The sequence below is a fragment of the Anguilla rostrata genome, chromosome 6 (assembly GCF_018555375.3).
Source record: "Anguilla rostrata isolate EN2019 chromosome 6, ASM1855537v3, whole genome shotgun sequence".
Lineage (NCBI taxonomy): Eukaryota > Metazoa > Chordata > Actinopteri > Anguilliformes > Anguillidae > Anguilla > Anguilla rostrata.
In genome coordinates, this window is record NC_057938.1 from 52,246,292 (window position 1) to 52,271,141 (window position 24,850).

Genomic DNA, 24,850 nt, shown 5'->3' on the forward strand with positions numbered 1-24,850 from the left:
ACCGACCAGGACCAAGTAAATACAGTCGCTGAATTAAACCTCTCGCCATGTCAGGCTTTCAAACAGAGGTCTGATTACAATGCTACTGTTCATATTTACCTTCGAAAGCAAATATTTCCTCTTTTTTTTAAAAAGATAAATGTATAGACATTTCTGGACATAACCAGTTTTGGTATGTGTTTTTCTATACTACGGGGGGGGGGGGCATTTCCCTTTCCTGCCAAAATGCTCACGGTATGTTACTGAGCTTTTGTACAAGAGCACATCAGCATCATGTCCGGGTCTATTTGGAACAGTCCTGTCATGGCCATCTGCAAGGTCCCTTAAGAACTGTTCTCATAAACCAAAGCCAAGCCAGCTGTGGCCCCCACCTCCCCTGTCACATGACAAGGGTCCGCTCAGGTCTATAAAAGCACTGCACTGATGAGGTGATGAGGTGTTAGGTCATGTGATGAGGGAGGCGGGGCCATCAGAGCACGTACAAGTAAACCAACCGCACGCTTTCACCAATAAAAAGACCTTGGGTGGGTGTGACATATTCTTGCACAAGACAGGCACAAGATCAGACACAATGCAGTCACGGGTTCAGGCTGTGGTACTTTTTTGGTAGTATTCAGGTAACTACAGGCTCCTGACACAGGCCCATGGAATTATGGGTAAAAAGCGGTACTTACATTGCAGTTTGAGGACTCGTTTACATTGGGACTGGATCCGTCAGTCCACTCTGCATTGTCAGTACTGCTGGACTGTCTGTTCTGGGTCTCATACTCCTTCAACTACAGGAGAAGAAGAGTTTAGGGCGGGCTGTGCAGACCTGCACAGGGGTCCTCCTACCTCAGAGCAAAGATCAGCATGATGACATCACAAAGGAAAAACAAAAAAACAAAAAAAACAACACCCAATGAATGTGAAGGTCAACAACACAACAACGCACAACTCATTTGTCATGGATGGCCTCGCAATCATGTTCTAACAGCCAATCACCACGGAGGGAGAAGGATAGCTCAGATTGCGTACTCCCAACAACGCCCAAAACAAATAGATGGGGGGGGAGGGGAAAAAAAACAAAACTACGTTGGTGAGGAGAATCAACGTGAGCCAGGTGGAGGAGAAACTGATTTCAGTCGCTTCTAACAGAAGATCCAGAACCTTCCAGCATGCTCCCTCTTTTGAGTGGTCACCAAGAGCAGAGGGGTAAAGAGAGGTCCGCGCTGGTCCGGTGGAAACTCTAGCCAAGCTCCCACCGGAGCAGGGAGGACGCGACCGACAGATCCAAGATGGAGGCCGTCCGATTGCGGAGAGAAACAATCCCAATCCCAAGAGCACTCTGAGCTATTTGCGTTAACTATCCGTTGTTTTGAAATAGAAACTCCGGGCTCTAGTGAGAGTGTTACAGGATGAAGGGGGAAAAGCGTTAATTTGAGGTCAGTCGTTTTAGTAGGCTGAGAGAGAGGAAAGTTTTTTGGGAGAGGATGGGGGTTGTTCCCTCCTTGCTTCTCTTGGGGAAGGACCCATGAGGAAGGGGGACGGGGGTTGGGGGTTCGGGGGTTGTGGTCCTACCCGAGCCAAGGCCTCCTCCACCGTGATCATCTTCTCCTTCACCATCATCATCAGCTGGATGCGCTCTTCATCGCTCATAGTGATCTCACTGGCCACATAGCCAATGTCCTCTCCTGGCCAATCACAAAACAAGGATCAGAGGTCAGGGGTCAGAGCTGCTGAGGTGAAGTGTGGGCAAAGGAGGGTGCAGATTGTTTTGGGGAGAGAATACTTCCTTCCCACAAGGTTGGCAACAGGGTACTCTACTCTACAGTCACCTCCTGCTCCCTAACTTGCCCCACACTAATGTTATAATGTTAATATTACTCACGGTCCAGCATGTGTAGAACAGAACCCCAAAACCCCCCCAAGGAGCAGCTCTGTCGCCTCTGAACCCCGGTCACCGTACCTTTGGACGTCTGCCGGACGACCCCCTTCTGAGACTTGCGGAAGTTCTGCCAGAACGACTTATTCTTCTTCTTGCTGTCCCATTTCCCTGCGAACATAAAAAAAAAAAGACATTCAAAGTCCTGTAAGGCCCCCTTAGGAGTACAGCCCGAATGGACTCATTGTGTTTTTGTGCATCTATCCCACAGTCCCACACAAGAAAAAAAAAAAAAAACCCTGAAAAACAGCTGAGCTCTCCATTCAGTCCGCGAGGCTGAAGGCCGAACGGAACTGAGGATGTTGGGGTCGACTGTGGGCCCTTTTTGAGGAGCGGCGCTCGTTCCCCGGGGGACGCATAATTTCGCGGCTCCTCTCTCCGCACTTCCTGTCCGTGGCCTTGGCGGAGGGAAACATCGACGCCGAGAGGTCATGTTTATCTAGCCGGCGATACGAACGTTTCGCGTTCGCTGTCTGAGGGGGCGGAAATGGAGCGGAGGCAGCTCTCTCTCTCTCTCGCTCGGCGAGAAACAGGCGGAAGGGGTTCGAACTTTGCCGTCGTTTCCCAACGCACACCTTCCTTCATGCATTCTTGCCCTTGCTTTCTTAAAATGAGCACCCAAACTGCTGCTTTTAGCACAATTTTCACAAATGAGCAGGTGGGAGTGGGGAAATCAAAATTCTGCTGGGTGTTGAAGAGGTTGTGGAAACCGTGTCCACTACATACACGTTCCCAGGGAAACTCTGGCTTTTAAAAAGCACCTGATGAGAAGGTGCCCTCTGACCTCTGAGCTGGACCAATGACACTTGCTCGCTTGGGGAAGCAGAGCTCTCGCACTATACTATTTTCTTTACCCTGTTTTTGAAGTATGTGTCTACCGAAACAGGACTGAAGGCCGAGATAACGTTTGCTTGCAAGGTTCCCAGCATTGGGAGAGATAAGGAGAGAAGCCGGATGCATCTACTGCACATCCAGCCTTCAGTCATGGGGGTGACTGGGGCAGAGGGAGGCTTAACCCTTTGGTTTTTTGGGAATGTTGTTTTCCCAAAATTGTACGTCAGTGTTCTAGAACTCCATCTGCTTTTAGCTGCCAGCAGTGACTGTTACGTCAGCATTAGAATGTTCGGCTAAGAACATTCTAATCACATCTTACAAGAAATCTTACACCTTTAAAGGGTTAAACAGACACCAGTAGAAGTGTGTGCGTGCAACACACACACACACTTCTACTGCAAGGACTCTATGTTGTTGTGAGTGTCAAAGCTCTGATATGGAACTACAAGCCCTCAATCTAACGCCCCAACACAGAGCGCAAGGGGGCATCACCGACAACTGTTTTCAGAGAAACATAAAAGTCCATTTACACAACACGTATATCTAACTGAAGAATGAAAATCCACTTTTCACATTCGTTTTTTTTCAGCGCTCAGTGCAATGTGACTCTTGCAGAAGGACACGGTGTAACCAAACACATTCCGTCAGCTTCGTTTTCTCACAGGACAGCCTTGGCACATTTCTGAGGGAAAACAAGAGGCGTGGAAGTAATAACACACAAGGGTACTGACCTCCGGAGCCATCCTCCGAGCTGGACTTGTGCAGAGGAAGCCTGCGGAGAGAGAGAGAGAGAGAGAGAGAGAGAGAGAGAGAGAGAGAGAGAGAGAGAGAGAGAGAGAGAGAGAGAGAGAGAGAGAGAGAGGAGTTAAACCTTGGTTTCCCACCGGCCGCTGGACACAGGCGAGGCAGAGCGAGCTCTCGTTCCACTGACCCGTTGTCCAGTTCTATTTTCTTCATCTTTCAGCTATCCAGACATTTTCGCTTGCGTAAAAAAAATAGTTTTTTTTTTCCCCCAACAACAATAAAAAAAAAATCCAGTTTTTCCCCCACAGACATAAACAACTGCTGTCCTGTTTCTACATGTCACAAACACCTTCTGTCCAATCGCAGCCGTTTAAAAAATAAAAACGACAAAAATAAGCAAAAAAGCTGCTGGTTCTTAGCAGCGTGTAGATAGCTGCCATCCCCTCCGAGACAATAGAGGCTTGTCAAAAACACCACTGGCTTGACCGCAACTGTGGCGCTCACGTGTTGCAAACATTTTTTTCACCCTCCGAACCCCCTCCTCCCTCTTACATCAGCTGACAACTTGTTGCTGATGTTAGCAACTCTCTGCCCCGCGGACAGCGCAGTTCCGCGGGCCAGCCACCAGAGGGCGGTGGTGGCACTCGCAAAGGCCGCGAGTGCCGTTTAACCCATAACTTCCAAACCGCGATAGCCCTCTCTCTGCGTGACGTGCGACTGTAGGGGAGGCTGGGGTCTACTTTGCCCTTTTGGCTTATCTCCCTTCGAGAGAACATACAGCTTTGGAAAAAGAAAATAAATAAATACAGGAGGAAGGCTGTACAGGACCCCGGTCTGCTGGTATTTGGTCTGTCCTGGGGACTCTACTGAGCATGCCCAGTTTCCGCCCCTGCACACTCGAGGTCTGCAGAACAAAAGGCGCCGGGTCCCCGGGGGAGAGACCCTGGTGTTTAGCTGCCAGACCGTGGCGAGGGCGGCAGAAGAGGTTGCGGGGTACGCCTGAGCTCCAGGGGGGGACTCGGCACAGTGTGTAACCCTGGGGACTTGTTAAAGGGATGTGTGAGCGGGACGTGTGCTTTCAGGGGGGGGCGGGGGGGGGGGCAGGGTTAAATCCCGATAAAATCCAGGGTGGATCAGGTCTGGAATGCCAACATGAAACCCGCAACACATCTGTACCTAACATGTTAGGACACATTTCCTCACCTTCTAAAGACCACCACAGATATGGACTGAAATTTCTCTCTTTGTCATGTAGCAACAAAAATTATATATGCAGTAGTCCTTTTATTAATTTTTAATTATGTTTGTCTCAGCTGCACCTGCACACAAATACACACACACACACACACACACACACGTACGCACAGACACACTCACACAGGCACAGGCGCACACACACATGAACAGACAGACACACGCACACGTGCACAGACAGACAGACAGACAGACATACACAGAGTCACGGCTGACCTGTGGCCAGTCAAAGCTAAAGATCTTCCAAACTGTGACTGCACACACACACGTGTGTGGCAGGGCACAGAGCCTGCATTCTGGTTGGCCAGATGGAGAGAGAGAAACAGTTCAGAGAACGCCATGGAAACAGGCCGAGGCGTGGGGGGGGGGGGGGGGGCGGCCAACAGTTTAGCACTGCGCCCGACAGACAGCTTTCCCCCTGGGGGGGCCAGGGACAGGGTGGTGGTGAGGATCCCTCTCCTTAATTTACGACAGGGACTTCAGGACCTCCGGCGTCTAACTTCCCTCCCCGCCAGCGATGTCTCGTGACAAACGCGGGGCGGGGCGTGTTGTTTGGGTGCGCCACGCCGAGGGGTGTCCCGCGGGACACGCAGACGCTCCAATACGGGAGCATCTCCTAAAATCATCTTCCCCCCGCCCCCCCTCCCGGTGTCCCCTTCCCCCTTCCCCTGTGCTTTCAGCTCCCACCAGCTGAACGGAGTCTGACAGCCCGGCCCCACGTGTGACAATAGCGCCCCCTGCAGGCTTGTTTTATTAATTCATCATGATGCCATTCGGCTACCCCCTGTGGTTAAGATGCAGGAGAAATAATTTACACTAGGCAGCAGCGTTGCCCAGACTACTCATTTATCAACCCATTTTCCTTTAAGGACCACAATGCTTTGTGCACGTAGGAAGTAGATTAAATAAAAGGTACAAGAAGAACGAGTTTGCTACTGAAGAGGGTAACAAGTTCATCCTTACAAAAAATCTTGTTAACCTGTAAATAGGCCACATGCAGTACTCGGCAAACTGCCGAGAAGCTGAACTGGAATTCTCAGACCATTTATTTGCCTTTGAAGCAGCGGCTAATTTTTTCTGTCATGAGTTCTGTCCAAAAGACTAGAGGGCAGGGGAACGGACAAAATAACCTGGCAAGCAACTTTGTAGTCTAAACCAGGGACCGGTCCCATCTGGGACACACATGTCCCCCTCTCCCAAATCACCTTCCCCCCTCTGCGTGGCCTAGTAGAGCCGTTGCACGCAAACCCCTCTCCTGCTCCCCCCCGCCTCCCCCCCGTCCTCGCCCTCGCCCTCGCCCGTCCTTGCGCACGTCTGTCACCAACTCGATCACGGACCACAACAACAGGGTTTTGGGGTCCTTCCAGGGGACGCACAGCTGTGGAGGAACAGGCGTCTGGCCCGGAGACGGGACAGGACAGGGGGGAGGAGGGGGGGAGCCAAAATGCAGCCCAAAATCCCAAAAAAAAAAAGGGTGGGAATGGTCATGTGTGAGCACAGGGAGGAAGCAAACTCGATCTGTCTCTTTAACGAGACTCTGCTGACGACACACACAGCCATCACAAGACTTTTATTACTTGCTGGGAGGGGGGGTAGGGGTAGTACCCCTCTGCAGACACGGCCCAGTCCGCTCTATCCGAATTAGGGAAAAATGCGCTCGGGTGAATTACTCTTCTAACGCGCCAGTTAAAACACACGTGATGAGCTTCTGCCCGTAGATGGGCTTCAGGTCAAAGAGCCAATGAACAGCTCTCCTTCGCTGCCATCGCTAGCATTGTGTGGAGAGAGAGAGAGAGAGACACGGCACCAGTGTCCCAGCATGCACTCTGTTAAGTCTGACGAGTGGGAAGCAGCAGTTATAAAGATGGCGGCCCGATCGCGCGTCGCTGCCGTTTGGCAGGCAGTGGCGGTATTAGCGGGTAGCGCGGTAATGGGGGGTACGGAGCAGTGACACGCGAGCTCCCCCCGAGGTCAAAATGGAGGGGGGTGGGGGGGGGGGGGCACCGCTGGGCTGCCCGCTCGATAGCCGAAATCTGACTGGGCTCCGGCTGACGGATACCAGTCACTGGCTGTCGTGGGGCAGGGGGGGGGGGGGGGAGGTTGTGCCATTGTATGGGGGAGGGAATTTTGGGAGAGTAGAGGAGATAAGGGCGCTTGGGGGGCAGGGGAGATGGGGGGGGAGACCGTCTGAGGCTGTGCCAGAGATGGGGAGATTGGAGTCTGCAGTGGAACTCTGCTGACGGGAGGGTGTTCTGTGGGTAGGGGGAGACACACACACACACACAGACACAGATACAGACACACACATGTACATGCACGCACACATGCACAGACAGACAGACAGACGCGAACACAGATAGACGCACACAAACACACACACACACGCGCGCACACACAGACAGACACTTGAGCACAAAACAGAGACACAGCACACACACACGTCCTGACATTCTGGACGCACAGGCTAGAGGTGACACTCGTCACTCTGGCTTCCCCCCCCTCGCTAAAATCAGCCGAGTGGGCGGGGCGCAGGGCGTGCCCCGCATTCCGATACGTTCTCCGGGAGCAGGAGCCGTGGACTCTGGGTAAACTCGGGCGCTCGTCCGACAGTGACGTGAGAACAACAGCCGATGACATCACACTCCTCCTGGACGAGCACGGCCCGGCCCTGTTCTACGAGCTCCGCAGAGCGCCGACTCTTAAAAACCCGCTCTGCAAAAGAGTCGGCAGCTCACACAGCGCACAGACTCCTGCCCTGCAGAGCCAGGAACTGAGCAGTTCTGCAACTTTAGCATCCAGTTTCCAGCTCACCCTGAGGAGCTAAAACACAGAATGTTCCTTATAGTTTGTTGAGGTGTGTGTGTGTGGGGGGGGCTGCCAGATATTGGCGGACGGGAGTTGCTAGATAATGGGGGACGAAGGTTGCCAGATATTGAAGGACGAAGGTTGCCAGATATTGGGGAATCGGTTGCCAGCTGATGGGAAACACGTTGCCATTGACGTATTGCAGACCCTCGCTAAGTGCAGAATACTGTCATCTCTGGATAATTACCCAGAATCCATTTCACACCTCAAGCTCTCTCACGCTTTCAGCTTTAATTGAAAAGGCGCGTGTGGGTCTGCCTTTAATGTGCATTGGTAGCTATAAGCCCCTGGAGGGTAGTGTGGGTTAGTGGGACAATGGAGGAGGGGGAGGGGGGGGTCAGGTGTGATAAATGACACGGTTTAAGGGGGTTTGGCTGTGCGGAGTGAGGCGCGGGGGAGGATCTGCACTGCAGGGGACGTGGCTAAAATTCAATTTGGGGGAGGTAGACTGCAAGGTCCTTCTACCCAAGATTAAAAGAGAAGAATCAACTACTGGGGAGAAATAGAGACTGATAAGGTAGCCAAATTTAATTACTCAATTTACATTTATTAGCAAATGCACAGAACACCAATGTTATTTTACGAAAATGGCTCAGGAAGTTTTTCCTATTTTATTTGTTTAAAAAAAAATATCCAAGGAAACGAGGGTGGGAAGTTTTGAAAGTAATTCAAATACCATACGTCTCATTTAAGGAAGCGTGTTAACATTGAAACAGCTGCGGTATGTGAGGAATGGGGTCACGGAGGCGGGCCAGCAGGCCCGTGTGAGTCACCCCTGCTCCAGCGGGACCCTGGGACCGGCCCGTCGGAGCAAGGGCCCGTTCGGGGAGGGACCCATTTCGGGGGACCCGGAAAACAGTAAGAGGCTGCCGGGGGTGTGACCCCCTCATTGCCATCACTGTGGTGGTGGGTGGGGGGGGGGGGGGGGCTGTAGAAGAGGGGGCCTCCATCCAATTATCACATCACTGCGTTGCCATGACAGCAGCTCCTCAATCACCCCCCAAAAACACTCGGATCTGCTTTACCGCCACTAATATTCTCCCCCCCCCTCCCCGCCACGCCACCTCTTAACACTGCATAAATACAGAAACACAACCCACAGAACACCCAAGCTCACACACACGCACACACACACACACACACACACACGCACACACACTCATCCAAACAGCTTCATTTAATCAAACCGCTGTGTGATAAGAGTCCGACGGTAATGTTCCAGAGAACGCTAACTTTGACAATAACGCAATTTTAATTACATCAGTAACGCCCCCGTCTGCCTGAGTATCCGTAAAGAAGGCAAGTTCAGCAACAAACTAGGACAGAGCTGTGGATTTAATTAGCTTTTTTTAAAATAAATTTTATTGTCTTCTGTATTTGCTGCTGAAATTCCTTGAAAGAAGAGCGGAGTGAAGTTGTTTTGATCGAAATCAGGCGTGCAGGCGAGTGGGTGGGTGGTTGGGCAGGGGGGAAGGGGGGGGCGGTTGGGGGTTTGGGGGGGTAACAGAGTTTCTAGGACACAAGGGGGCGTTCGCTTGCCAATTTAAGCGCTGACAAGCCCCCCCCCCCGAACGCGCACACAACACAAAGCCCTCTCTGTCAGTGGCCATCCTGTGGGTTTGGGGAATGAAGCCGCCTGCCTCCCCCCCCCCGCTCCCCCTCTCCCCCTTCTCTCCACAGGTACAGAACCCACTAACTGGCCACTCCCCACTCCCCTTACGCTCGTACAATGTACGGGGAGCGGAGTTCGCCCGCGCGACCTGACAACGACGCCCCAATTACCGCCAAGCGGTTAGTCCATGAACACTTTTAGCTTCTCTCTTAAAAGTCATAAAAACCTTTTCTTCATACACTTCCTGATATCTGTGAAGAATGACTGTTCCTTATCAGGCCTCTGTATTCAAAGCAGAGTGTGAGTGTGTGTGTGTGTGTGTGTGTGTGTGTGTGTGTGTGGGTGTGTCTGTCTGTCTAAAGTTCACGCCATTGTCTGGCAGCTCTGTGTTTGTTTCACACACCGACACAGGCAGACACGCACACACATACACACACACACACACACACATCCTGAGTGAAAGAGCTCAATTGCCCAACACTTCCAGGTAACATCAAACGAGGAGGGGGGGGAATCTCCTGCCTACCATCGAAAAACGGTAACCATCAGCCCGGCACAACAGGACGGAAGCATGGCACAAAATCCAGCACCCCACCCCACTTTCCCAAAAAGCAGGAACCCAGCTCATGCCCACTTTCCCAAAAAGTAGGAGCCCAGCTCACGCCACCTCCTGGAAGACGTGCTCCAGTCAGGACATCCGAAATGAAGTGACCCCCTCTCTCTGCTTTCTTTGGCTCTTCATGCTGCTGACAACGAGCTGTCTCTCTCTCTCTCTATCTCTCTCTATCTATCCTGCTTGCTCCCTCACTCCCTCCCCCTCTCTTCGTCTCTCCTTCCCTCTCTATCCTGTTCCCTCTCTCTCTCTCCTTTACTCGATCCCACCCTCCATGCCTCCCTCCCTTCCTCTGTCTCTCATTCTCTCACGCTCACAAACTGTCATCCCCCCCCTCTCTCTCTCCTTCCCCCTCTCTCACACCATTTCACGTGCAATGCCCATCTCTCTCACATTCTCACTCTCTCTCTCGCTCACACACTATCTCTTGTATTCTCCTCATCTCTCTCTCATTCCGTCTCTCTCTCTCTCTCTCTCTGACAGTGGACCTCTCTCTCTCCAGAGCTTTATGTCAGATTTCCAAACCAGATGCATGCAACCACAAGCTAGCCCCCCCCTCCCCCCTCCCCCCACCTCCCAGTTCCTGTGTGAGAAATTAGAAGTGCTGATGGGTGGAGGGGGAGGGGGGGGGGGCGGAGGGATCACACAGCACATGCTGCTTCTGGCATAAGAGCTTGGGGGATGGTGGGTGGAGGGGGAGGGGGAGGGGGGGAGAGGGGGGGTTGTTATGGTTTTGGTTCAGCACCTGGCGTGAGGATATCTGCCATGTCCTCAGAGGGCCCGTGAAAACAGGAGAGGGGGCAGGGGGGCAGCCCCCAAAGGAAGGACAGCAGGATGACCCCGCCCACGGTGGGTCAAGGTGGCTGCGGCTGAGTTGGGGGGGGGAGGGGGGGGGGAGAGATTTCCTCCCCCGAAACGCAAGTGAGCCAGCCCCCATTCACAGGGGCATTGAGGACACGCGCCTCAGAGTAGCTGCTCCCAAACTCACGAAACCCTACACCCCCCTACACCCCCCTAATGAGCCAATCTGTCAGAGGACACTCTGAGAGTCGCCTCTTCCCCAAGATCCCGCTCAAACGCAGGGGGGTCACAACGAGGGCCAGCCCGTTTCAGGACTCTGTGCCAAACTCCGCTCTTATGCCTTTAAGGCGTGAGATCACAGATATGCCATTAGAATGTTCTTAACTGAACATTCCAATGCTGATGCAACAATCACTGCTGGTGAATGAAAGCGATCGAGTTCAATGGAGTTCCAGAACACTGGCACAGAACTCTGAGAGAACATTCCAAAATACCTACAATTCAAAGGGTTAATTACCTCAATCATACCTTGATCTCACATCTGTGTAAGCACCACCCACAGCCGCAGACTGCAAGCGTATCCTAATGATTGTAACTGCGCTCAAGTACAGGAATGAACCGGTGTAGTCTATAGAGCTGTTGGGAAACTAAAACTAAAGGAACTGGTTTTTAACAAAAAGCATCACGCAGACCAAGTTGTGCACCTCTGGCTTAACATGTTCAAATACGAGGTATGAATGTTCGTTTTAAATTGCAGTGTGTGTGACATGGACTTCCACAGGTGTGTCAGTAAGCTGCCTCAGCCCTTTGTATAGAATAAAGAGTGCGCGTTCTTCATAATGTTCAGGAAAGCACAATCTCTCAACAGACACGCCTTCCCTACTTAGGCGGGTGTGCCATATTCAGGGAACTAAAGCACACACTCCACACCCTGTCCTCGGTCACCACTCGACACCTCTTTGCCCTCACCAACACTGCATTCCAGCTTCTGGAAGGACCTAATCCTACCGGTTACGTTTCGGTGGAATTTGGGGTGTGCTGATGGTGAGCGGTGGCTTCCCCGTGTCGACAGCAACACGTGCATTTGCAGAAACGTCTGCAGAAAACCTGCAGGATCCGCACACTCCCGAGACACGCCTGTGATCGGGGAATTCTGGACTCGGATGTTCCCGATTAATTTGCGGATTTTCCCCGCGCTGAGATTTCGCGGCGAGTCCAGAGGCGTGTACCGGCCGTGTCCGGTAATTTCACGTCAAGCGTCCCGGACCAGAACACCTCCGTGCGCAGATTTACGTCCGTTTCCACTTTCTGACATTGACGCAACTTCGCACAAGGCAGGAAATGCGTCTGCTTCTCACGCGGCGCGTTAGCCTGTTCGTTCTGTTCCTCGCTGAGTTCTACTCAGGCTCCAGAGCGGAGCATCAGGAGGCCTCTCTCAGGTCAGCCCACAGGGCCCCCGGCCCCAAAGCGTCTGTCTGTGAGCTGCGTGACCCCAGAGCCGGAACACAACATGGCCGCCGCAGCGAAAACGGATGAATCGCTCACACGCTCACTTCTGGTGATGTGAGTCACACCACCTCACACCACAATGGATGCTTCTGTAAAAAAATAAATAAAAGGGGGGCTAATCTCGTTGGGACAGTGTGATTTCGCTGACCGTGGACAATCGTCAGATGTAGGTTACCGCTTACCGAGCGGGGTCTTAATCTGCTCCTGCTGTAGAACTCTATGCCACCGCTGCGCCCCCCCCCCACCCCCAAGGGCCCCCCCTTCCCTCAATCACTCAACTTTCTGTCATCAGCCCTGGAAGGCTGGCATTATCGGGGCTGGCCCGACTTCCTTCCAAACGAGGGGCAGCCGTGCAGGAATTCTGGGTAATTTCAGGCAGCCCATTGTCCCGCGGTGTGCGTCGATGACAGAGCGTGCGGTGCGGAATGCGTTTGAAGCTGGGTGTGCTCCTCACCCCGCCCCCCCCCCACCTCACACGCTCGCATGCCCTCCATGCTTACAGCTGATAAAGTACACGGTCACTGTGTGAGCTCTTTAGCCCCCTGGAGTCAAAGCTTTTAACCCTTTGAAGAGCAGGTTTCAGAATCATTTTGTTTTTTCTAATTCCAAGTCAGCGTTCTAGAACATTGGAATGTTCAGCCAAGAACATTATGATCACGTATTTGTGATCTCACACATCTTAGGGTTAAATGCCATTTTATACAGATCCAAACACAGAAACGTGCGTATGAAATCTTCAACTAAGGTTGGATTTTTCCTGTTTGAAGGTATTAGAAATGAAAGCAACAGCTCGTCATAGCGCTTAATCATTTGGGTCAGGGTTTTGGGGAAGTGGCTCATGGAGAGGTGAGTAAACTCTGAACGGGTCCTCCCTGCTCAGACACGCACGTTCCCCCCTCTCTCTCTCTCTCTCTCTCTCTCTCTCTCTCTCTCCCCGCTCCACCTAATCTCACGTTCCCCTCTCTGCTTCCCGCTCGGGCCCGCACGTTCCGCCCCCCCCTCTCTCTCTCTCTCTCCTCTCCGCCCGCCGGCTCCCTAATCTCACGTTCCCCTCTCTGCTCCCTGCTCGGACCCGCACGTTCCCCCCCCCCTCTCTCTCTCTCTCTCTCTCTCTCCGCCCCGCCCGGCTCCCTAATCGCACGGCCCCATCTCTGGCGGGCCGGGGAGCACAATGGGCGGAAGGAAGGAAGCCGGGACCTGCCGAATCTCCCCTCGGCGAGGGCCGGCGGGAAGCGCGGAGCTGGGTATCCGCTGTCCCGCCGGCAGATGTGGCGGGCGGGGGCTCCGAGGGGGGGGGGGGGGTGACCTGCGCTTTAGTCACGGCTCATCCGACAGGACAATAACGTGGGTTAAAAACTGGGGGCGGGGGGGGGGGGGGCGGACAGGGCTTACGTGGGACGGAGCTGAGGGGTGAGAGGTGAAGGACGAGGGACAGGTTCGGAGGGGCTGACTCACGTCGGGGGGAAGGGGGCGCGTCCGGAGAAGAGTCTGTGACTGAAACATGCTTCCCCTTGTCTGGCTGAGCGGTCCCCACGAGGACAGATTACAAGAATCAAACGCACAACTAAAAGCAGGTCACTCACGTAGAGAGGAAGCTAGCTTACTAACGGCTATGGCCTTCCACCCTGTTGTGTGCATCAGATTCAACGACTGATTCATTCGTTGTAGGACAACCGGACACCACAAGGTGACTCATTGACTCAACCTGGCTCACTGCTCGGACTGTGGGCCAGAAATGCCCCGATTACGACTTTGCCTCAAAAGTCACCGCGTTGATGCTCAAAAGCAGTGGTAACCAAACCTCCTCCTGAAGATGTACAGTCCCGTCGGTTTTCACTCTAACCCTAAAAAAGCAAAGATCTCTAGAGATCTTGTTGAGCTGCTAATTCAAAGCGTGCCAAATTATGGTTGAAACCCTACAGGAGGGTAGATCTCCAGGACCAGGGGTGGGTACCACTGCTCTAAAGGGACGGGGTCAGTCGGCGGCGGTACGGCGGCTAATAACGAAATGAGGGGCTTACTTCCTCTCGGCCTCCGGCGTGGACACGGCGCTGCTGAACCCCAGCGACTCCTGTGGACAAAAGAGGTACTGCGGTCAGTCTGCCGCACTAGTGACCCTCCCCCTCCACACACAATCCCAGAATTCCCCAGCACGCCATTTGGCGCACAACTGACCCCCGCGCCACCAGACTACCCCCCCCGCCACCCCACCACCACAATCCCAGAATTCCCCAGGCCGCCGTCGCTCACCTGAATCTCTGACCGCAGCTGCAGGGAGGTGAGGCTTGCATCAGCTTTTTCCTGAGAGAGAGAAACAGAGAGAGAGAGACAAAAAGAGGTTACAAAACACGCCTTCGAAAAGACGGTTAGGAAAAACGGGCGAGGCGCGGTGCACGTGACCCCCGCACGTGCACCGTGCCTCGGCCACGCCCGACGGGGCTCAAAACAATCCCTCCGGCGCTTGCCAGCCGCCACCAACCCGCCGGACCGGTTCTGCGAAAAAGCGAAGTGCAGCAGCACAGGAATCTTACCCACGTCCGCAAACAATGGGTGACATCATTCCTCAGACGCTATAAATACTTTAATACGTGCCGGGGTGCGAACGCTCAGCCGCCGCGTCGTTCTCGCAAGATTTAAGAGTGACACCCGCGTTCACGATCCCACCAAGGCCCCTCGACCTCCCCTAAGAGAGGCGGCAGAAGGAGCCGTCCCTGCCGTCTGTCAGAACACTGGCGTAATCAGAGGCTGCAGGAAGGCCTGGAACGCGTAACGAAACAGACCGAAGACAGCGGAGCGGCCCCCCCTTTTCCGCTTTAACGGGATCCAGGGCCTGCTTTTAGCATCTTCTCCTTCGGCGTTCCCGGGCCTGAGACGTTTTCCAGGTTGTCGTTGCTTTCCTGGTGGAGTCGGAATTCCGAGCTGGGAATTCCGGTTTGGGATGGAGGCAGGGTGGGGGTGGGGGGACGGGGGGTGTTGAGGGAATAATTTGACGATTCATTTTGCAGCAGTTTATTCACGAGGTGCGTATTTTATCTGTGCCATGGACTACAAGACCAATGAAGATCGACTGAATAGTACAGCCTGATTTAACCAAAGAAAGTTTGGCTGGAACACACTGAAATGTCCAGAGTGGTATTTGAACATGCTCATTATTATCTCCACCCTACAAAAACAACATGGACTTATGATTAAAGATTAGCATGCTAATATACAAAGCCTTTCCATGTATTAATTTCAGCAGCCTTGGAAATGATTTGAATGTTGACTGCTAATAAATCTTATGCATTTTTCCTGCTTATTAAACGCGCTGCTTATTAAAAACAGAGCAAATCCCTTTTATATTAATAAAGCTGGAAACAACCATGTGACATTTAGAAAGACTTGCATCACACAGTTATTTCCATTATTCCAACCTCGAATGGCAGTTTTGCTTTTAATTGACTTTTTTTAAGCCCCGATTTCATTCTCGCTGTGTGGAAACAGCAGACCCCAAAGGGAGTTTCTAGGCCAGTTTCGTTTCTGCAACCTCCTCCGTCGATTCACAAGGCCACAGTGCAGTCGGCAGCTGCTTTTCCTCACACTGCAGCCCAGCTGCGCAGTCACTGCATCAGAGGCGTACGTGTATGCGCAGCCGGCAATAAGCCATCGCTCCATCACTCCAGCGCAATGACACTGTGACCGAAGTATGCTCCTGCTCTTAGCCTCTTCTGTACTTTTAATTATTGTTACACTCTGTCTCGTTCCCCAATGTTTGTACATTTTGTTAGGTGTAAGTCTTGTCGGGTAACTTTGTGCTTCACGTCAGGTCCCCCTTGCAGAAGAGATTTCAATCTCAATGGGGGGGTTTCCTGGTTAAATAATGGTTTAAAAAAAACGAAGAAAAAAAAAACAGGCATCCTCTCACTTTGGCCCAAGCGAATGGTGATTATAGACAGGGCTGCTAGCGACAGACAGCGCTGTGGTGCTCATAACAGGCCTGCTAGCTACGGTGTCAACAAGCTCCAGACCGTGTCTATGTAGAACGGAACTCACAGATCGCTGTGACCTCCTCTAACTAGCTGCCATCGACTCGAGAGACCGTAGGACGAGCCACCCGGCAGCCCACGGGCCGCCGGTTTTGACACCGTAAAGGTTCTCGGGCGACCGTTCTAACCACCGGCCCACAAGTTCCCATTTTACCTCTCAATATTACTGCAGACTCAATGCCCGACTTCCTAATACAGGAATAACCACAGAATGTCGGGTTTCAATTCTCTTAACGTCTCACCACATCTCCAGTATTTATTTGGATAGAATTTCCCATTCTCATCAAGCAAATAATTTTTGCTTTCGGTTTTTGTGCATCAAATTTTGGCTGGCTTCAAAACAGCACACTTCAGCAAAACTATAAACGGACGTCTGCTTTCTTTTTTTAATTATGCTGGAAATGTTCTTTCAGTGGGAAAAAATAGAAACCGTCTACTGTGGAGTTTCGAAATGCAGTTCCTCTTCTGTCTTTGCACAGCCAATCAAGCCTCAAGTGCCATTGACAGGCACTGATCACATGATGAGAACCATGCTTACCACAGGCCATAGAGCCACACAATTCAGAGTCTGGCCTGCAGGATGTTGGGAGTTTTAAACATGCTGGACGTATGGGGGGGGGGGGGGGGGGCAAGGCAGGCACTGGGAAGCATTGCTAAAAGACCACACCGAGGGCGAGTCATGATCTTCCATAGCCGAGCGACCCCAAACGAAGGGGGGGGGGGGCAGCCAAGCCAGGGGGGGTGGGAAAGTAAATAATTTCCCTCTGGAAGTGCAGAAAAAGACACAAGGCCAGAGGAAGGGCTGGGCGTGAGACACATTAGAGCTGCCAAAACTGACCCAGAATCAGCTCAAGCCCTCAACACTAAACTGGATTGGACCGGATCAGAGACTGGGTTCAGCTGAACACGGATCAGTGGAAGACAAGCTATAGTCGTATCAACCCTGTTAGCGTTCACCTGCCTGAGAGCTGAAGCCAAGCTGGAGCAGGGATTGGTCAGTAATTAGCTGTTAGGCCTGGGAAAGCCAACCCCCCCACTGCAGCGATGGGGACACTGTGCTATAGGAGACCACATCCCATACCAAGGTCCTGACCCACTTCCCTCTGCACTTGCAGAAAGGACTGGAGGGTTCCCTTGTGTCCCGGCAAAAATTCCTAAAATGGCCCCATCAATCTGGACATTTACAATCATCCCCAAGGGTCGCTAGCCGGTGAAATAAATCCCCCTCGAATGCTCCTCGGCCGACGCGGGGGTGAACGTTCAGGTGCAAAACGGATGCAGTTTATCACCGCGCCGGGCGCCGTGCGGCATAATCACCCCATGATTCATTATCGCCATGGTTACCATCGACCGCAGAGCTGCCCGTTGCACACCCTGCCGCCACGGGGCGGGTGTAAGAATTCGAGCGTGTCAGCGTTTCCATGGCAGCTGTCTGCACTTGGGGGGGGGGGGGGGGTGTGAACTGCTTTAGTGGTTTTAGTTTACCTCACGCGAAGGGGCGAAGGGCTCATCATCCTCATCCTCCCCGCCGCACGAGATCGCGGGCGTGCGAGGCTTAGCGTGTCACCGATTAGCGTGAGCCGCGCGTCCGCGACCGCACGCCTCAACTTCGGCCTCCACTCGCACGTCGAAAATCTTTTTTTTTTAAAAACCGAGTCAGGCCACACGCGCGTCGCCGTGACGACAGGCTGAACGGACGAGCGCTCGCTACACGGCGGCCATCAGAGAGCGTATAGCGCCTGCGCTCCTGCACTGGGCCTGAGCTGAGCGGTCTGTACGCATCTGCGCATCTTGGAAAAGTCCGGAAGAGTTTATAAAGAGTTTTTTTCTTTCTTTTTTTTTTACAGCAGTATATCAGAGGCTGTCGCTGAACAGAACATCCATCCAAGGGAATTAGGAGATTCCCAGAAAAAAGTCACAAATTTAGCAAAAAGTACTGAAAGAAAACCAACCGAAACCAGGCCCAGATTTAATCTCAGAGCCTTAAAGGCATGATGGTTTATCCGAGCCACCGCACGACGGGCATGATAAGCACCCTTTCATCTGCAGGGAAAAGCAGGGCCTCTGAACGCTGGGGATGCATCATTAGGACCCGATACGTGCCGTCAGGTAGAAAATGAATTTCAGATCAAGGTGCGGGCGTCCTTTGATTTGCCCGTCCTCTGATCTCGCCTGAAGCTTCGCCGCCTGTTTTTCTGTGATACTTTATCTAGGCTTGCTACCAAAACCCCCGCCGGCATCGAGCCTGGACAACAGAGCAGAGCGCCCCCCGAAGCACGGCAGGGGTACTGCGCTCTCTCGCTCTCTCTCTCTTTCTCCGAGCATCGCTAATGCTTCCCGCGTTCCTCCGCTGCAGAGAACAAAGTCTTTATCTGTCCATCCTCTGTCTCCATGGTATCCAACGCTCACAAACAGAGAGATGTTAAAAAATAGAATGTGTTCTTTTTACTCATTTTCTTAAAAGAAATGTACCAAGCCCCCCCCTCTCTCCCCCCCCCCCCCCTCCAAAAAAAAGATGGTGGCACGCGAGCTTCAATAAGCCACCACAGATTCAGAAACGGTCATTTCAGCCGGAATGACTAGCGAAGCTGAGCGTGCGAGACGTTGGACTGGCGTCGGTTGGAAAATATAAAGACTTCTGCTGTCCGAAATCACAGAGAGGGAGAGGGAGAGGGAGAGGGAGAGAGAGAGAGAGAGAGAGAGAGAGAGAGAGAGAGAGAGAGAGAGAGAGAGAGAGAGAGAGAGAGAGAAGAGAGCGAGAGAGGGAGAGAGAGACTCCCCGTCGGCACGGAAGCAGGATCACAAAGGCAGCAGGCCGCGAGGCCTTCACAGCGAGCTTCTGAGCCAATGAAGCGCTCCGAGGCCGGCCCCGCGGCGTTCCGACCGAGCGTCTGCAGTCCGGTCGCGGCTCGCGCGTGACTTCCACGCTCACGCACCCTGCAGCGCTCGTTATGGAATTAAGACGCATTCCTCCGAAAAGGGAAAAGAGAAGAAAGAAGAAAGAAGAAGAGCAACGAACGTTTCAGCTAATGAGGATCACGATGTGTCATTCCCAGAGAGAGAGAGAGAGAGAAGAGACACAGAGAGGAGAGAGAGAGCGTGTGAGAGAGAGAGGAGAGAGTGAGAGAGAGAGAGCGTGTGAGAGAGAGAGAGACACACAGAGAGGAGAGAGTGAGAGAGAGAGAGCGTGTGAGAGAGAGAGAGACACACAGAGAGGAGAGAGTGAGAGAGAGAGAGCGTGTGAGAGAGGAGAGAGAGATACACAGAGGAGAGAGTGACAGATACACAGTGAAAGAGGGAGAGAGAGAGTGAGCTATAAAGAAAGAGAGAGAGAGAGAGGAGAGAGAAGAGAATGAGAGAGAGAGGGATACAGGGGGAGAGAGTGAGAGAGAAAGAGTGAGGGATACAGAGTGAGAGAGAGAGAGCGAGTGAGAGAGAGGGATACAGAGTGAAAGAGGGAGAGAAAGAGTGTGCGAAAGAGAAAGAGAGAGAGAGAGAGATAGAGATATAGAGAGAGAGAGTGTTTATCTCTCATCAGATGGCCAGCACATGGCCGGCTCTTGAGCGGACTCTGCAGTCTGGAGCAGAATGAAAGGCGGGTGCAAACTGGGCCCGGCTCCCTGCCCACAGCGTTCTGCCATAAAATCACCCAGCGCAACCCTCAGAAACACCGCTTCTTTAGAAGTAAAACGAGAGAGGGGAAAAAGAGGATGAAAAAAGCCCAAATTCAACATTTATGTACCAGCCATAAATACCCACAATGGGAGTGGAAGGGTTGGAAGAAGGGAAGGAGAAAAAAGGAAAAGAAAAGTTGCCAGTTCTGCTTAAACATTCAGCACAAAATGGAAGCATTTACCGCACGGGAACGTGGACCGGAACTTTCCACAGACTCTAAATAAACAAGCGTGGGGCGAGCGAGCGAGCGAGCGAGCGAGCGCTGGCCTAGCCTGCATGGAAATTAAGAGCAGAGGGAGAGAGAGAGAGAGAGAGAGAGAGAAACTGCAACGCCTGAAGACTGGGGTGAACACACAGGAAGGGATGGGGGGGAGGGGGAGGGCAGCGGCATCGTTTTTTGGGGGGGGAATCGGGCCACGCCTTTGAAGCGGGCCGCTGATTGGAAGAGCAGGCGGGTCCTCTTGGGTGTGGACGTGTGACACAGAGGGGCTGACCGATTCTGCATCTGCTGCAGAAAGTGTGGGGGGAGTGAGAGAGGGAATGAGATGACAGAGACGGGGGGGAGCAAGATAGAGGGAGAGAGTTCAGGTAGGGAGGGAGAAATAATGAGGGAGAGGGAGTAAGAGAAAGAGAGAATGAGAGATAGAGAAGCAATGAGATAGGAAGGGGAACAAGTGACAGGGTGAGTGAAGGTTAGGAAAGAGGAAGAGAGAGAGAGAACGATGGAATGAGAGTGAGAGAGAGAGAGCAGCCTGCAGGACTGGCCCTTCCTGACTGGTGCGGTGGGCGAGCGGGTGACACAGGGCTGGGTTTCCTCTTCATCTCAACCGTCAGGAACGGCCGGTCCTGCCAGCTAGCGTTGCGATGCCGGAGACGCGCCATGGCAACGTGGAAGCCATTACCATCTCGACCGACTGGCTTTCCAGAAAGGCCAGGCCAGTGTGAGTGTGTGTGTGTGTGTGTGTGTGTGAGCATGAGTGTGTGTGTGTGGTAGTGCGAATGAGTGTAGTAGTGTGTGTTGTGTGGTGTGTGTGTGTGTGTGTGAGTGGTGATGGTGTGTGTGTGTGTGAGGTGTGTGTGAGTAACTGAGTGTGTGTGTGTGTGTGTGGTCTGAGTGTGTGTGTGTTGTGTGTGCGAGTGTGTGTGTGTGTGTGTGAGTGTGTGCGAGTGTGTGTGTGTGTGTGTGTGAGTGACTGAGTGTGTGTGTGTGTGTGTGTGTGTGTGTGAGTGACTGAGTGTGTGTGTGTGTGTGTCGAGTGTGTGTGTGTGTCTGTGTGCGAGTGTGAGTGTGCGTGTGATTGTGTGTGTGTGTGTGTGTGTGTGTCTGAATGAGTGTGTGTGTGTGTGTGTGTGTGTGTGAGCATGAGTGTGTGTGTGTGTGGTGTGTCCGAATGAGTGTGAGTGTGTGTGTCTGTGAGTGTGTGTGAGTGTGTGTGAGTGTGTGTGAGTGTGTGCGAGCTCACGCGTGGGGCCCGTCGTCTGAGGAGGCAGCGGCCTGGGTGCGCTACGCACACCGCCCACGCAAGTCCCCGAAATCGCAGCTGCGTCCCGCCGCGATCCGTACGACCTCTCGACCGACAAGAGGCCCGGAGAAGAGGCGACCGGGGGGAATTCTTCCAAGGCTCAGCGTGCAGAAACTCACCCGCACAAAAAAAAAAACTGACCCACTTAATCATTTTTTTTTTTTTTAACGTCGCCAAAAAAAACGGCATTCCGATCGCTAAGCAGGCACACGGAGCGAGTCTGAACTCGACTTCTGAACTGAAATGAGGTCGAACAAGTGCGAGGAAGGTGCACGCGCGGCATTAGCATAAAGAAATAAACAGCGCTTGGCAGCATAGCCTGAATAGAGAGATTCTCTTTGATATGATCTGTTAATCATTTTAACAACACAAAGCGTTATGTTTTGAAGTGCATGCCAACTGCACCTGTCAATACGAAAAAAAAAAGATTCGGGAGGGAAAACAAATCACATTTTTTAAAAACATTTTTTGGTGAAATGATTGAAACGAATGAAAATAAACCTCTACTGAAAAACGAATAAGCAAATATAGACATGAACTTCATGAAAAAGAACATTCATAAGAACATTATTATAATAAAGTATGTATAAAGTAAGTATATTTTAGAGAAATACTACAATTTTCCATGTGTTTTTAAAACATGCGATACATTCTCCTGACCACAATTCAGGAGGATGAATCCCACAGATGTGTCATTTGCATAAGCATCGGCTACCATGCAAAGTGCAAACGTTTCCTTCGGTTTAATACTGAAACGAAATGCTGAACCAAATCATTTCCATCATAATCTGACAGAAAAACATGTTCAAAATATTTTCAAATGTGGGGAGAAAAATACAAGATGACATCTCTTTTTTTTGGCTGTTGCTGGTCGAGTTCCCTTCGATTCTCTGGAAAATTGACTCAGTTCTGGAGAAACTAATCCTCCTGCTACTCATCACATAAACACATGTGCATGTGTCTGTTTTCATCTTCAGAGAACCCAAGCTGCCAGCGCCCTGTCTCGCGAAGCCTGCAGGGCACTGAACCATAATCACGGCTAGGTTTCTCACTGAATCTTAAAAATCGGATTATCCGCTCAGCAAGTGCTGCTTCCATTCCACCGTGAGCATGCCACATCTGACCGAAAGAGGGCCGAACACGTGTTATTCTGCAAAACAATTCTGCCGTGAGCAGCGCTGACGGAGTCCGCTCTTGTCCAACACAACCAGAATGTCTCGTCGACATCTCAGATCTCACGTCATCATTTTTTAAACCTGACCAGCGTCTGACCTGGTCTTTTAAGGTTCTAAAACCAAAGATGGTGATGGTCTGTTGAGCGTATTCAAATTCTTCAACTGCCACTTGTTGAATGGAGATCGGCAAGCACTGCCGCTCATGGGAGTTGTAGTCCTGCTCAGTTTATTAAATCCCACACTGGTGGAAAGTGGACACGGTCTTCTTTGGGGGGCAGTGCAGCGGGAGGACTTCAATTTACTAGCTGGAGCAAATGTTCAAGCTGGAGCAACCCTCTGCAGCGTAGAGTTAACCCCCTCCCCTTACTGGCCCCCACCCCCTCTTCAGGCATTCTCCTGTGGGGCGGGGGGGGGGGGCGGCGGGGTGTTGACTTAACCCCTTGTCTGCCCTTACAGTTGTTGAAACAAACAAGGACAAAGAAAATAATTAAGCAAACAGAGCACAGGAAACAGGCTCTGTGACAACCATCGCAGTGACTTCCCAAACAGTTTGGTCGCACTTGAGTGGTCAATAATAAACGAAAACCGCAAGAGAAGGGGAAAAAAAGCAGTAAGCATTAACCAGAGTGAGCCACTAAAAGTCATTAACTACACTGCAAAAGAAAAACAGATCTGCAAAGAGTCTGGGGAAGTTTAAAAAAAAAAAATAATAACCTAAACCGGATTTTTGTTCAGCCCAAACATGCATTTAGAGATTTAGAGGTTTCTCCACATCAAACGCATCTAAGGCAGAAAGATATTTCTCACATTGAAAAATAGTAACAGCCAATCCTATGCCCAGAAATACTCTGTTCTGGTTGGGACTCGCTGAGTCCCAAACCAGCATCACACTACCACTGAAGCAGCTTTTCTGCTGGACCACACAGAGCCCTCGCCACGGATACCACAGCACAAATATGCGCAGCCCCGGCCAACGGGCCGACACCAACCACAACAGGGTTCAATTAGGCCCCGCCCCTTTTCCAGCAGTGCCAACGGCAACTGACCCTGTGTCTGAATCACGCGGACCGCGACCTCCCCCTCGCCGGTGAAAGGACGGAAGGGCTTCCGCGGGCATGACCCGCGACCTCTGCCACTGGGTCACATGCCTCAGGGTCAGAGGTCGCCCCGGGAGCTACTGTGACCTCATTGCTGATAGGAGGGGGCCTACGTGTGTGGCAGCGAGCCAGGAAAGAGAAGCGTAAGGGAGGACAGTTAACTCCACAATGGCACCCCACCACCTGCCACTCAAACCTCGCCCTTATTAATTGGTCTTTTAGCATAATTACATTTGGATATTCTCAACGGAACATTCTAACGCCGATGTAACAGTCGCTACTGGTAACTGAAGGCAGCGGAGTTCTAGAACACCGACTTAGAATTTAAAAACATTCCAAAAAACCCGCTCTTCAAAGGGTTAACTGGAGCCTGGAACGCTTAACACACCATCCTGCTAATGCCTCCATCTTCCTTCCTTCCTTCCTTCCTTCCTTCCTTCTTCCCCCAACGCCCACTGTGTCGCCGAACGCATCGCTCATCTGCTAGCTGGAGCGATGAGCCCGGACACGCTCAGGTTGGTCCCCCGCGAGGCGAAAAAAACGGGTCTAAACCATTACGGTTATGCCTCTCCGCAGCATGCGGGGATTACCGCTAATGCGACGGTGCGACCGCAAAAAATAAAAACACGCCATTTACAGCGTGCCATTCAAACGGCGGCTGACGTCCCAAAGCAGAAGCTCAGCGCGCAGTGACATTACCGCACAGCCGAGCCGTGCGTCTCTGCTCTGTACGAATCCTTCTCAGGCCTTATTTTTATTTATTTTTTATTTTTTTGTTGGCATGATTGCACACTTCTTCTGTAATTTTGTTCCCAATCAGCGTGTGCAATAGAAACAACTTTAACGGGGGCCTCTCTATCGAAAGCATTCACGTGCAAGCAGGTCTGAAGATCGCGGTAAGATCGCGGTAAGACTCCAAGGCTTAAATGAGTTAAATCGAGAAGGCGCTTCTCATTTCTACGCTCGCGAATGCACATAATCGTTTAAAAAACCCGCGCAGAAATCCTCAAGCGGAACGAAGATTTGTGTTCGTGGCGTTCATATTCGCTTCCGTCCGCATCCCCCCGCCGAGCTGCGAGGGCTGTGTGTAAACACCACCCCCCCGAACGCGAGGCCCTTCCTGTTTCTCCGTCGAGCTGCGCGGCAGCGGCAGCAGCTGTCTCTTCTGGTGTCACATGTGCACCTCAGGTTTTTCCACT

General features: G+C 52.1%; 1 protein-coding gene across 9 annotated transcripts in view; it reads right to left on the reverse strand.

Annotated features, from left to right (window-relative positions):
* The window catches only part of sash1a (SAM and SH3 domain containing 1a), a 310,513-nt gene that overhangs the window by 31,496 nt on the left and 254,167 nt on the right, over nucleotides 1-24,850 (reverse strand). For 6 of the 9 annotated variants that reach the window (XM_064340471.1, XM_064340463.1, XM_064340468.1 and 3 more), the window contains exons 3-8: nucleotides 14,407-14,457; nucleotides 14,178-14,227; nucleotides 3,490-3,530; nucleotides 1,949-2,035; nucleotides 1,561-1,673; nucleotides 675-776 (exon numbers count right to left, since the gene is read on the reverse strand). In XM_064340471.1, the coding sequence (XP_064196541.1) occupies nucleotides 675-776; nucleotides 1,561-1,673; nucleotides 1,949-2,035; nucleotides 3,490-3,530; nucleotides 14,178-14,227; nucleotides 14,407-14,457 (444 nt within the window). Of the gene's footprint in view, nucleotides 1-674; nucleotides 777-1,560; nucleotides 1,674-1,948; nucleotides 2,036-3,489; nucleotides 3,531-3,689; nucleotides 3,965-14,177; nucleotides 14,228-14,406; nucleotides 14,458-24,850 lie in introns of those variants that run through there. The other 3 variants (XM_064340469.1, XM_064340464.1, XM_064340470.1) reach the window with 2 other exon arrangements.